Source organism: Cydia splendana, chromosome Z (assembly GCF_910591565.1).
Source record: "Cydia splendana chromosome Z, ilCydSple1.2, whole genome shotgun sequence".
Classification (NCBI taxonomy): domain Eukaryota; kingdom Metazoa; phylum Arthropoda; class Insecta; order Lepidoptera; family Tortricidae; genus Cydia; species Cydia splendana.
In genome coordinates this window covers 1,149,900-1,164,208 of record NC_085987.1, presented here as the reverse complement: position 1 = coordinate 1,164,208, position 14,309 = coordinate 1,149,900, and the positions used below count along the sequence as shown (strand labels likewise).

The 14,309-nt window shown below is 38.1% G+C and overlaps 2 protein-coding genes across 2 annotated transcripts in view; one reads left to right on the top strand and one right to left on the bottom strand.

The window, feature by feature from the left end:
* Positions 1 to 5,871: 5,871 nt before the first annotated feature.
* Positions 5,872 to 7,743, bottom strand: LOC134805039 (ubiquitin carboxyl-terminal hydrolase MINDY-3 homolog). Its single transcript, XM_063778327.1, has 2 exons — positions 7,511 to 7,743; positions 5,872 to 7,378 (listed from the first exon to the last, which is right to left on the bottom strand). Exon 2 carries the CDS (start codon positions 7,353 to 7,355, stop codon positions 5,958 to 5,960), a length of 1,398 nt encoding a protein of 465 aa, XP_063634397.1. The 5' UTR covers positions 7,356 to 7,378; positions 7,511 to 7,743; the 3' UTR covers positions 5,872 to 5,957.
* A 2,061-nt stretch (positions 7,744 to 9,804) lies between these two features.
* LOC134805184 (protein crumbs) overlaps positions 9,805 to 14,309 on the top strand; it is a 140,918-nt gene continuing 136,413 nt past the window's right edge. Inside the window, exon 1 of the mRNA XM_063778493.1 lies at positions 9,805 to 10,048. Within this exon, the coding sequence (XP_063634563.1) occupies positions 9,988 to 10,048 (61 nt within the window). The 5' untranslated portion in view covers positions 9,805 to 9,987. The remainder of the gene's footprint in view (positions 10,049 to 14,309) is intronic.

Below are 14,309 nucleotides of genomic sequence, written 5' to 3'. Positions count from 1 at the left end.
ATACTGCTCTTCACATCAACTGCATTCCTCATAGGAAAATAAAAAAATCTTAGTGTTGACACAATCTGATGCTTAAACAGATTATTTAAGGTAAAAAAATAATGTGCAAATAAAATTAAAAATAGTGTGCTAGAACAGACAAGTGTTACTTTGATCCCAACTAGCAGGGAAGAAAAGTGCCACTTTCATCCTTCCTAGCAGGGAAGGAAAAGGCCTTTTCCGAATAGGTGATGTGAAAATAACATTGTCAGATATTTTTGCAGCCTTCGTTATGTAACATATAATTGCAGGTGACTGTACAAAGCGCTGCTCGCTTATAATGATCAGTCACCACACCACACGTGATTGTTATGCCATTTAGGGTTCTTGCTAAATTGGAAATGCTATAGCGTAAGTATTTAACAATCAACTTAGCTAGGACGTAGGACCCTCAATGGCGTAACAATCGCGGAGAATGATGGTACATAACATGATGATACTAATACCTCCCGTTTTTAGCCTATTCTGACAGAAAGGTAACTACGGAACCCTTATGGCCCGACATGCTCTTAGAATAACCGATTTTTAGGGTTCCTTACCCAAAGGGTAAAAACGGGACCCTACTCCAATGTCCGTCTGTCGATTTTTAGGGTTCCTTACCCAAAGGGTAAAAACGTTGGGACCCTACTCCAATGTCCGTCTGTCTGTCACCTGACTGTATCTCATGAACCGTGATAGCTAGACAGTGGTCACAGATGATGTATTTCTGTTGCCGCTATAACAACAAATACCTACTAAAAAGTACGGAACCCTCGGTGGGCGAGTCCGAATCGCACTTGTCCGGTTTTTTAAATACAACCAACCTCTACCCTCCATAGCTAACACAGCCCTCTGGTTAGACGTTCTATTTCGGACCGTTTTATAATCACCTGTCTTACTCAGTGATAAGGTTCAATTTAGTTTAGCAAACCGCTAACCACTTTAATACGTACAAACCACGACTAAGACAAAGAGAATATATCACTAGGAGTCCTTGAAACACATGCAATACAGGCCTTATACTTGTAAATATAATCGATATGGGGAGTTTCACCTTGAATCATTTATCATTTATGAAATCGCATCATCGACCAATATATCACTATACTGCAAAACGTAATTCAAGACCGAAAAAAGTAAGACAATGTTGCCACTTTTTACTAGCGCGTCTTGTATTTAAGTAAAAATAAGTAAATAAAAGTACTTTTTTAAATCGTAGGAGTAAAATTATCTTAGCGTGATTATTTATCAAAAGGAATTTACTATTTTACAAACAAATTATTGCAGTGGCAACATTGTCTTACTTTTTTTGGTCTTGAATTACGTTTAGCAGTATAGGTCGTAAGAATAAGTGAATGATTTATTTACAAAAACAGATCAACTCATAATTATTTTTAACAAATTTCATCAGGGGGCAGGGGGCCTAATCAAGGTGACAATCATTGATAGAAAACGCCAATCGAAACTTAAATAATGTATGAAAATAGTCACGTGACTTTTCCTTCCCTCTTAGAGTTAGACCAATAAAAGTCTGCAGCGATTTTGATAGCCCACGCAGTGCAAGTGTTATTTTAAACATCATACTTGGTCATACTTCTATGTAATTATGACGCATAAATAACACTTGCACTGCGTGGGCTATCAACATCGCTGCAGACTTTTCTTGGTTTAACTCTAATTATATTGCATACAGCTGTATATGCCCTATTACAGGGGTCAAAAACTTTAGAAAAGCCAGCCACAGTACAAATTATCAATTTTAGGAATATCAAAGACCCACAAAAGTTGATTTGACTGGTCTTATTATAATAAACTGGTCTAATCTAAGTTTGGGCGCCTTAAAGAGCCGCATTTTCAGGTCCAAAGAGCCGCATGCGGCTCGCTAGCCACGGTTGCTGACCCCTGTCCTATTAGGATGTGCTGCAAAAACGGGTAAATGGAAATAAAACCACCCAAATATAATCAAAGAAAGCATGTTACACTTTTATAACTAACTGAAAATATCTTTCAATAGGTATAATCTTTGTCACACTAAAGTGGCCCTATTTTAACACGTATGACAATAATATGAATATATAATAAAACAATTATACCGCGTCGTGTTATAACAAATCAACATATATACCAGCGTTGGCGTTGCGAGGGTAAAGGTAAAACTACTTAAAAAATTTCAATTTAGTACAATCAGACTCAATTTGAGAAGATGCCAACAAGAGTTTACTTTTTGTCAGGAAATTGTTTTAGGGGTGAATCAACATATTTTTCTATTATTGTCATCCAGGCGACTTTACTAGCAGTTTGTTAGAAGAAATCTTATAATACGTTCTACTAATACACTTACCCCCTTATTCATAAACGCGCCACAGGCCTCAATTAGCTAATAATCGTTTGTCTTTATCTGTCATTTTGACTTATGTATTTGTAAGAAAGGGATATAACATAATTTAACTAAATCAGGTCAGGTCAATAAAGTTTTATGAATAAGGGCTTTAGTATATGACCTATTATTATGGAAAGGGCTATTAAACTGCCATAAATATGTATATTTGATTATTTTGAATACCATAGAATCAGGGTTTTAAGAGTGACCCAGGTGACCGTACCCATGGTAATAACTAATAACTTAATAAGACACAAGAAAAAGTTGATTCACCCTTATGTAGTATTTCTTACTTAGTAACAGTTACAAACAATGTTAAAGCCGCTAGCACAGTGTAAAAAGTAACAGTGGTCCGACAGCCTTTGACGTGTACCGAGCTACTAACAATGAAGTGTGGTAAATAAAGGTAGTGGACCCCGCAGTAATTCCTCAGCCAGAAAAAACTTTACAGTATGATAAAGTATCAATAAATAAAAAGTATTGTATACATTTCCAAAGAATAATAATAATAGAATTAAAGTAAATACCTAAAGTCTTAAATCGTTAATATCTTTTTACGGAAAAATGCTCCGTTCAAACTTTCTTCACCAGACATATTCATGTAACGTATTGCAACAATATATGAAATATGAAAAAATTATCCCAGCAGAAATACCAGTATTAATAAAATAAAAATTTTTGGCGTGTCTTGGACCGGAAAATTGCTCAGTCTAATTTTTTCACTGGAATGCCATTTTATTGCCGTTTTATACCTACAAAATGAAAATCTAAAAATTTTCCACTCTCAGTTTTTAATAGTTCTATAATCATACATTTCGATACGCATTTTTTTTGGATTTTTTTTCCCACAAAAAAATGACAGAGCAATTTTCCGATGAAAATGAGCGTCAAAAAAAGGAAGTATCATAAAAAAATATTCTCATGTTTGACAAAACTTTTAGATTTTTTTCTAGTATCACATACTGATACAAATAACTTATTTTGTAAAATAATTTTGGACTGAGGAATTACTCGGTTCAATATATAATCAGATTTGTGTTTTTACCTAACTTAGGAGTGTTTTTTTTTTGGATATTTATAATGTTAGTCTCGGCTCATACTATACAATAACCAAGCTAAATTTCATCGACTGAGAAATTAATGCATGGGTCTCCATACAACAACTTGCTTCATTTACTACACTAATGGCGAAGATAGCAATGTATGCAGCTCGGGTGCGCGCGACCTCCGCCCCGTCACCCCTCGTCGAATGACTGTACGACTGTGCCGCTAGGGACCTCATATTATTGTCACTATGACAAGGTAAGAAATGGTACAGAAATCAAATGACCATAGGGGCTATTCATAAATTACGTCATTTCAAATTAGGGGGGGGGGGGTCTGGACATCGGATGATGGTAGCATGACGTAGGAGGAAACGGGGTCATTCGAAGCATGATTTTTGGATGATTTTAAGGGGGGGGTCAAAAATCGTCAAATAACGAAATAACGATGACGTAATTTATGGACAGCCCCATATTTGTAACATATAATAAAATTATAAAAAAAGGAACCAGCCTAAAAATTTATATGCTCTTAACACGTTCGCTGCGGCATCGGGTCGCTTCGGCCCGATGGAAGTGAATCAAGTTTTTCGTGTTTTTTTTTTCTTTTTCCGTCCCGGTGTCCAGGGGGCAATAGTGGTGGTACATGCTCATTAGAAGGCCCATTGTAGAAATGGCTAGAAATACCACAAAACTGAATGTGTAGTAAATTTAAATACGATAAAACCTTGGCAACAAGTGACACTACAAAGTTGATTCACCCAAGAAAAAAAGCATTGAATAATAAAATAAATTAAATTATAAGTACTTAATAAATAGAATAAACAAATTACGAACCAAAATTAAATTTTAAAGTAAAGTCGAAACAGCAAGTAATAAAGGGATTATCCATGCTTATATATAATACTAGTAATATTAGAGCGACGCCCATCAACGGCTAAATTGCTAAATCGGAATTAAGAAGCTTATTTCTGAGGGTGGATGGCTATTTCCAGATATTTACAGTCTAAGCTAAGGCGAAAGGAGGATTACTCCCACGCGCCACGAAAAGGCTTTTCAAGAAGGCGTTTATGTAACAAAGGCCATAGTCGGTTTTCCATAGTAAGTTGACCCTTAAATCAATTTGACTCGGGTTTTTTTTGTGAGTACCTCTTATGGTGAAGGATATTTTTATTTAAGAGTAAAATGCCAATGACAAACTTATTGTTTGTATACTACATTGAAAAACACCAATTGAGTACAGAACTTGACCACACACATTGCTAATTTTTGACAGGAAGTACCATTTAGAAAATTTTGATATTTAAGCAAGTAGTAGGCCAATGTCTGGCCTACAACTAGAAAAAAAAATTAGAGGTGTCACTACTTCACCACGACATATAAAAATGTTTTATTTTTTTAAACTTTTTTTCTTTCTTTTTTTTTATATGACAACTGGTATTCGTTTTTTGAGTATAGATTCATACCTAAATAAAGAACACTATTTAAAAAAAATTAAGCAAATCGCTTGAATACATCCCGATAAACAATACATTAAAGAAAAAAAATTAAAAAATCATAAGTCAAAAACTGTCACTAGTAGGATGTTGATACTCAGCAAAAATAACCTTCACCATAAGAGGTACTCACAAAAAAAACCCGAATCAAATTGGTTTAAGGGCCAACTTACTATAGAAAACCGACTATGGCCTTTCACAATAATATAGTGAAATGGAAATCTTAAAAACGAACATTCTAAATTTATATAAATCTATAATAAGAAGTTTCTATTTGAGTTTAGAGGTCAAATGGCAATCATACTTCCAAAAAAAATCTTGCTTATACACAACTGACCCAAATTGATAAATACAAAGAGTAAAACAAAATATCTCTTGTGAGCATCTCAAATATCAATTAATACAGTTCCACACTCGTTCCTCGCAACGCGTGTCGTCGGCAGCAGAAATTCGCACAGCAAAACAGGCCAGACGGCCAGCGGCTACCCTGACCAATGTCTGAATGATTCCAGACTCTTCGCAAACAGTGCAAGCGTCACAAAAGACGGAAACAGATGGTCACAGTGCAAGCCGCTGCCCGCCGTCGCATTCGCCCAATCACGAACATCACCAATGTCATCATCATAAAATTTCAACATGTCCCATTATTACTATGTCACTATTACATTTATATACAACCTAATTCTATGCGGGGCTAAATTAAATTTATTTATAGATAATTATGGTGTATATCATTAGGAGTGTGTCCCTAAACTATGGTATAAGCAAACTGATACAAAACATATGCAGCACAACATGACAACAACCCATCAACAACTGGAACAGTGTTATTAAAAAAATATTTATGTCTAAACCGTAACCGTCGTGTAAATAGGTCTATGTCTGGTGTCAATTCCTAGCTGTGACCACAGCGTACAATTAAAACTGCTGGAACGAAGGGAAGCTTGTAAAATTATATTTTACAAATAAATTATGGTCTGCACAGTTCACTCACGACACAGTCCTTTAGAATGTAGCTGCTCAGTTGAGGGAGGGTGAGCTGCCCTCGTCCCAGACCAGGTCGATGCTGGGCCACTTGGTCTGCAGGCAGGTGAGCATGGGGTCGGCTGAAGCAGCACGCATGTGGCACTCTAGCAGCGCCGCGCGCCCGGCGCGGTACACCACCCGCCCGCCCGGGTTGCTCCGTGCTAGCCCATTGTAGTGATGCAGCGTGAACGTGTCAGGGCAACCGCGCTCGCAAGACGGGAAAAACTCCTCCATGAACGCGCTCAGCAGGATGATCCCCAAGTTCTCCGCGTCCAGCTTGCGCCGCATGAGCTCCACGTACTCCGGCTCCGACACGAGCTCGGCAGCGCACAGCACATCCTGCAATGCTGCTGATGGGATGAAATTATTACCCTCAGGATCAAAGGAGCGGAAGATCCGCTCTGCAGACTCTCCCGCCGTCTCTGGCGCCGCCAACCGCCGCTCGAACGAGAAAAGCACCGTCAAGTGCGTCTCAGACGCTAGGACCCACACAGGATGCTTTGGATTCTTGTAGAATGACCCCACGGTGCAATACTGCATGTGCTCCATTATAGTGAGAAAGCCGATATCGTTTTGCCGCTCAATGCCGCGCAGCCGGAGGCCCCCGACCACCTGGTCATGATCCCACACGTGAGCCACGGCTCGGCCTGTCAGCATCAAGTTTATCAGTCCCTGTGACCCATATCCATATGTGGAGTGTATGAGTGGGTCTGACAACTCTGACAGCTCTGCTTCAACAACACCTACGCCCTTGCTGAGAATCACACTATACAACAGAAGTAGCACTCCATACTTGTCCTTCAAAACACGAATGTTTCTAGTGTAGAATGCCTCTACCTCTGACAATCCTTGGAAGGAGTGAATTTCGATCCTCCGATGAAACTGGTCCAAGGTTTCTGTCTCTTCGGTGGCACTGGCCGAGCTGGATTCAGCTTCTGTTTCGGTTTTTCGTTGGTACACCGCCACATTATACTTAGGCGCTAGACACTGGCTTAGTATTGTACACACGGCCCGAACGAGGAGGGAGTTGCATTTCTCCGAGGTGAGGTCACGCAGGCTGTGGCCGGGCGTCTCAGACAGGAGGATCTTGAGGAGGAAGCCCTGCACGGGAGCGATAGCCGCGCAGGGCCCACCCTCCTGCTGCGTGAGCGCGCTGGGCTCGTCGGCGCTGAACGTGAAGCCCTGCGCCCAGCGCCGGAACACCTCCTCCTTGACCTGCTCGCCCCACAGCAGCCGCCGCGTGTTTTCCAGCTCGCGCTCCATGACCGCGGAGCCCCCACGCGGCTCGCTGCCCGCTCCGGCCCCGGCGCTGTCGCTCATCTCCACTTTTTCTTCTAAAGCTCGTACGGAACCACTCGCCTTTTCTTCGGCGGAGCCGATCAACATTTGCATAAATGCCGTAATGTCTACGCCTCCTGAAAACACGATAAATGTTAAGCGTCGCGGTTCAATTGCGCCGCAGCGCAAGCCCACGCCGGCGCCTCGGCCGACTCGACCCAGCGAAGGCTATGGTCGCGAAAAGAACATAACCACGTAATTATACTCACTACATATATACTGCTCATTGTTACTCCGATTAGTAATATCTATATGTCCTCCTTGTAAAACCGATTGTTCATCTGAATTGCTTCTATTTGCATCATAAACTGTCTGTAGATTGTTAATAAAAACTTTTCATTACTAGAAAAGAAAAGCTTACGACATAAAGGCTGCCATTTTTTAAGAAAAATATCAATAGCGTTTCGTTTTCGCATTTTTGATACGTTCCGTTTATATTGTCAAAGTGAACAACAATCAGCGCAGAAATGTTGTTTTAGAACTGAATAATGAGGATAAAATAATATATTTTCACAAATAATATATCTAAATAGATTAATAAAACCTACATTATCTTTGAAATCATAATGTATATGAAAAAAATAGTAATATGAATTTACGAAAGCATTGCTCCACTTACGTTAAGCATAAGTTAAGTATTATATTCAAAAAGAAAAGGAAATAACAAGATTTTTTTTTAACTTTCCTTGTATACATTTTTATACTAAATTATATTTTTATCTTTGCCTATTGGCTGTATAATACACAATGTGATGGCCTGCTTAATAAAGTTCCGTTATTAAAAAAATATTTTGTGTTGCCAGTAGCAAATTTACTACCATTTGGTAATAGCGGTAATATAGCAAGTAATAAGCTTTATTTATGGTGAGTAGAATATTAGGTACCTATATAAAGACCGAAACACATTATTAAAACATGAAGCGACGACTCCCGACGCGACGCGACGCGTTATGACCCGAATCAAATTGTATTATTTTCTATGACCAGCAGAAAAATCACATTAGATTGTTAGAACCTCGTTAGAGTGGACAGTTCTGATTACGTTTCCAAGAAAAGTGTTATTTTAAACGTCAAACTTCTATGAAATTATGACGTCTAAATAACACCTGCACTGCGTGGGCTATCAAAATCGCTGCAGACTTTTCTTGGAGTAGATAATTCTAGTTACTTTTTAAACCTAAGCAGACCTGTCCACTGAACTACAAAGAATAGAAATAAAGTGTTTTGAAGTTATTCAGTGTTTAACGCAAGTTCTTGTAATTTTTTATCATATATGTACATATATTTCGGGGATATCGAAAACGGCTCTAACGATTTCTATGTAATTTGCTATAAGTATGGGGGTTTTCGGGGACGATAAATCGATCTAGCTAGGTCTTTTCTCGGGGAAAATGCGCATTTTTGAGTTTTTATATGTTTTCCGAGCAAAGTTCGGTCTCCCAGATATGAAAGTTATTAGAAATAAGCTTTGTATACAGTCCAATGAGTCCATCAATCAGTTGACTAAGCAAGTATAATAAATAAGTAGTGTAATAAATAAGTATAATAAATGTGTGTGTTAATTTTCCAGCAATTTTGGTGCAGCATAGTAAAAATAATGGATTTTCTTCATTTTTTTTCTAGGGAGAGGATTGGTTGGGGTTAATATTACTGTTATTAACTTTAATTATCTATTCCACCTAGAGTAGGGCATACAGATGCTTTTAACCAACAATGCTGCACCAAAATTGCTGGAAAATTAACGATCACTGATAATAAGTGAGTTATGTGAATGTTAACAAATAATTAAGGTAAGCAAGTTTAGTGGTTAGCATCCTCAATACATATCATCTGTTAATGTTAATAAAATTTAAATATCGTTAATGTAACTTAATTCTACCAAAATTGGTAGAAAACTGGTTACAGTAGGCGTGCATAATCTACCATCTACCCACCACCCACGTCACGCGTGTCCGAACAAACTTTTCGAGTTCGCTCCGCTCCGAGTATCCAGTGCTGCCAACTTGGCATAAAATATGCCAGATCTGGCATATCTTCACTAGCTTTGGCATCAAAATTTTCCATTTAGCATCTGGCATATTTGTACTTAGCCAAGTTTGCGTCAACTTTGCAGCAACAATATGCGCCATCGCCTTATGTGGTTAATATTTTCATATGAATTTTGACTTTTTTGGTAGTGGATGGGCGGATGGACATCGATGGACTATTATTATACTTAATAATTATAAAATGGCAACTAAATCCAGTTAAATTGAACACACACATTTTCATGGATTGACATATCGCGCCTTTTTCTACTGACAAGCTACTTATTTTACTGCACATTTTTAAACACCATATTATTTTAAGTGCCTATTTCCAAGTGACATTTTAGCATTTTATATAGCATATTTTCAAAAAACTTGCATATTTTTCGCATATTTTAGACATTAGTCTAGCATTTTTTCAAAATCCGAGTTGGCAACACTGCGAGTATCCGCCAGACCCCCACAGTCCACAATGAACGTCGGAGGGTGACGTAGCGCCGCCGGACAAAACTTACGAAAATATATGTGGTTCACGTACTTTTTCGTGTTACCAAGTACAAGTTGAGTTGTGTTTGTGAACTTCAACATGTTTTAGTGGAGCAGATGTGTCCGAATTGGCGTAGTGTTTAAGTTATTTTGTGTTTTGTTTGTTATTTACGATGAAGTTGGACTCGGGAGTTGGTAGGCGTCGCGGCCGCAGCCTGCTCGTCAGCCTCGCAGGTACGTTACATAGCGCCATTGCATTGCATTCTTTGTTTTAAGTATGAAATTTTACATAAAAGTGTCGAAAGAAAGTTTCAGTTGGCAACGGACGACGTGAAAGGCGACGCTTACGGTTTCACCAAGTTATTTATGTTTGAAAACTTTTACACGCTGTGCGAACGTTTCAAGTGGCTATTAGTAAACACTTTAGGTTTAAATAGTCTTATTCTTAAGTACATTTGGTTGCACTTTAAAAGACCCTTTTTGTGTTAGAAAAAGTTAACATTTCGACACTGTGTTTAGGTTTCTCGCGCACCTGTGGCGATGTGTGCTTGCGCGAAAGAGACAGCAAGCGAGCGTTAAAAAGTTTTTTACAGTTGAATACATTGTGCATTTTATAAGTGGCAAGCATACCGCTGTGTTCTCACGACCATGTCGTCCTCTACTGTGAAAACATTATTTTGAAAGAGCAGAAGGTAATTGCGTAAATCGCCAGGCTTTGTCTAGGCTTTCCGCGCATGTTGCTAATGTTGCTATGGTAATTTGAGTACAAACATAACAAAATTCAATATACCCGTCAATAGCTGGTTTGTTACTGCACACCGTTGTATGGGGACCTTGCACTTTGAGACTATGTGCTGAAACTTGGCACAGTTGATTGTTAGCTGGTCTTGAGCAGAAACAGACCGGTAGACGTCGAGAGCCACCTCTCATTTAGTGGGGGGCGAGGGGGAAAGTTCGACGCTGCCGCGCTTCACTTGGAGCAACATTTCTCTAAAACTATACCTATTAGGGCATGTAATATATCATTTTCGGATAAATTAAGGATGAGGAATCTAGTTTCGGAACAAAAACAATGCACTATCTAACAAAAAAAAAAGCATAAAGTAGAAAAGACTAAAACATGTATTTTTGATTTTTTCATAATTACCAATTTTTTTTTAAAGTGTAGCAGGAATCTGAAAACAAAAAATACAGTCGTAAAGCTACACTTATTACGTTTAAGAAAATATATATAGTTTATTTTACAAAACTGTTGATAAATGGGGGATAAAAAATAATATTAAGCGTGGGTCAGAGTGATCTCAATACAAAATATTATGAATGTGGGAAAGTTACTTATAATTTGTTCTACAATCGTTTATTTTTCTTGTTTTTCGTAAATAACTCGTAAACGGTAGCCCACAGCAAAAAAATATCTTTTATGTAAATAATCTGTTTCAGATTTCTTAAAAAATAAGTGCTACTTTTTTTCCGTCCATCAATATTAAAAAAAATATTGAAGGGAGAAAATAAATACTTAGGTCCCCTTTTCCTCCCTTCAATATTTTTTTTTAATATTGATCTTAGCGAAAAAAAGTAGCACTTATTTTATAAGAAATCTGAAACAGATTATTTACGTAAAAGATAATTTTTTGCTGTGGGCTACCGTTTACGAGTTATTTACGAAAAACTAAAAAAATAAACGACTGTAGAACAAATTATAAGTAACTTTCCCACATTAATAAAATTTTGTATTGAGATCACTCTGACCCACGCTTTAAATATTATTTTTTATCTCCCATGTAACAACAGTTTTGTATAATAAACTATATATTTTCCTAAACGTAATATGTGTAGCTTTACAACTATATTTTTGGTTTTCAGATTCCTACTACATCTAAAAAAAAAATTAGTAATTACGAAAAAATCCAAGATACGTTTTTTTGTCTTTTCTACTTAATGTTTTTTTTTAGAAAGTGCATTGTTTTGGTTCCAAAAATAAATTCCTCATCCTTAATTTATCCGAAAATGATATATCACATGCCCTAATAGGTACAGTTTTAGAGAAATGTCGCTCCAAGTGAAGCGCGGCGGCGTCGAACTTCCCCCCTCCCCCCCACTAAATGAGACGTGGCTCTCGAGGTCTCCCGGTCTGTATCTGCTCATGACCAGCTAAGAATCAACTGTGCCAAGTTTCAGCGCATAGTCACAAAGTGCAAGGTGTCGTGCACTAACAAACTAGCTACAAGTACAGTACATGACATGTAGTTAAAAATCCATACTCAATTTATTATGCGATGGTCGGTCTGTTGGCTTTTTCACAGCTAAATTACTGAAACTACTGATATTGATTAAATTGGGCATATATAGCGAACTAACGCGAGCAAACCCACGGACACAGCTATTAGCTTAGGTATAGATTGTACTAAATACAAAACTAGGTAGGTATGACCTTAAAAAAGTATTTTTTGCAATAACGTAAAAATCTTAGTTTCACTTTACATTTACATTTTATGCCTTGAGTCATTCTCACCGTTCATGGTTAATCTACAGCTGATTGTCTATGCTTAATTACTTTTTAAATACCACGAGGCAATGGGTTTACACTTATAGTGCCATACATCGCTGTGCATAGTTATTTCATTTACTGTTAGGTGACTCACCTTTTACGATTTGTTTTGAGATAAAGCGAGGATTATACCTGGGTTTTTTAACATAAATCATACGAAAATAAATAACTGAGATGTGTAAAGGAATGCAAAGTATTATGGCTGCAAAGTTAGCGAAGTAGATGGCGCCGTTAGGCCCCGTAAGTAAAGTTATAGTAGGGTAACCAGAGGGCCTACCGCGAAAAACGAAAATCTGGACACGCGGCAGCGTGTCAAGCCAAGTTCAAAAGAAAAAAGAACTGGCGACCCAGCGGCCGTGTGTTATATTACACCGACCATTTGGGGCCACTTTCAAACCCTGCGTAACTCAGAATCTATTATACATAAACATATGAAATTTGGTTCATTTATTAACCCTTTACCAGGCTAAGGGATATATATTTCCCACATGCGGCACTTCAAACATGTGTTCTATTTTCGATGAGTAAGACTGACATTCGATTGTCATTTTTGAAATGTTAGTCTGGTAAAGGGTTAAGACACTTAAGGCAAACGAGAACTTCAAATTTCATGAATATAGCTCAACCGGTTGTTAAGATACAAACATCTAAAAATCGGGATTTTTCTGAGTGACTCACGTACGTACGTATCCTGAGTCAAATGCTAAACTTTAATTACACCCCAAGCAAACTATAAACTTGTTAATAGAACTTGGCACCCATATAGATCTCAATTATTTTTCTGTCGAAGTCAACAACGACGAATATTCTTAATATTGAACTTGGCTCTCATTTCACATTTACATTTTTGATGGGATCAATATTTCGTTATCTGCCTCTCTATAGCCCTTGCACATTCGAGCAATTAATAGAGACCCAAATAAAAAAAAAACTATTTTTTGTTTTTTCGCGGTCCTGCGGCATCTACGGCACCTGAGGCCCTGAGGGCAGTGCCCGTACTTACCATGAGTCACTGACAGTGTCAATACTGACATATACACCAACGTGTACGTAATTTACTTTCTATACATCTCGCTCGCACTAATATGTCAGTAGTTCAGTAGGTACGAGCGAGATGCATAGAAGGAATTTACGTTCACGCTAGCGTTTATATCAGCGCCATACTGGCGGTGGCCAGTGTAGCCACACATGTTGCAAAGCGTTTACGTTTGGCAATTATCGAATTATTACAAAAAGGACCTTTAAGTATATAAAAAATCCTTTTTTTTTAACTCTACTTCGCGGGACCGTGCAGAGTTGGTGCAGAGTATCCCCAGATGTTGCAATATTCGCGGTATAATACACCGTAGCGTCTACTTCATTTGAAAAATTCCTGTTTACAACAATATGCACTACATTAATTCTAAGTCTGCAGCAATAGTTGCTAAGCGGCCAAGGTGTTCAAAATGATCTTGACGCGACTCTATTGTCAAGAGAATGGAGTAAAAGAGAAAGATCCCCGCAATTTGCTAATTTCGGGTTGCGCGGTAGCCCCTCTGGATTTTAAAAATATGTATTTCCAATTCGCCACTTATGTTTCCATTCCACTATACCTACCTAGTACCTACCCTCGACACGGTCGACGGCCTGCCTAGTGCATAATTATTTTCCATCGTATTTTCACGGAAACGTACGAACGTGTCTTGCTACTTCAGTCAGCTCCGGTACAAATAGTACTGATGTTGACTGAAGTAGCATGACAAATACGAACGTTTCCGAGAAAATACGATAGAAAACAATTATGCACTACATTATGTAGGGTTGGTATTTGTCATACTAGTTCAGTCAAAGTCAGTACTTTTTGTACTGGAGCTGACTGAAATAGCAAGACACGTTCGTACGTTTCCGTGAAAGTACGATGGAAAATAATTATGCACTACATCTGTACAGCCCCAAGAAAACCAAGGC

Bases quoted from the DNA above. Each gene is read 5' to 3' on its own strand.
- LOC134805039 (XM_063778327.1), bottom strand. From the start codon at position 7,355: ATGCAAATGTTGATCGGCTCCGCCGAAGAAAAGGCGAGTGGTTCCGTA.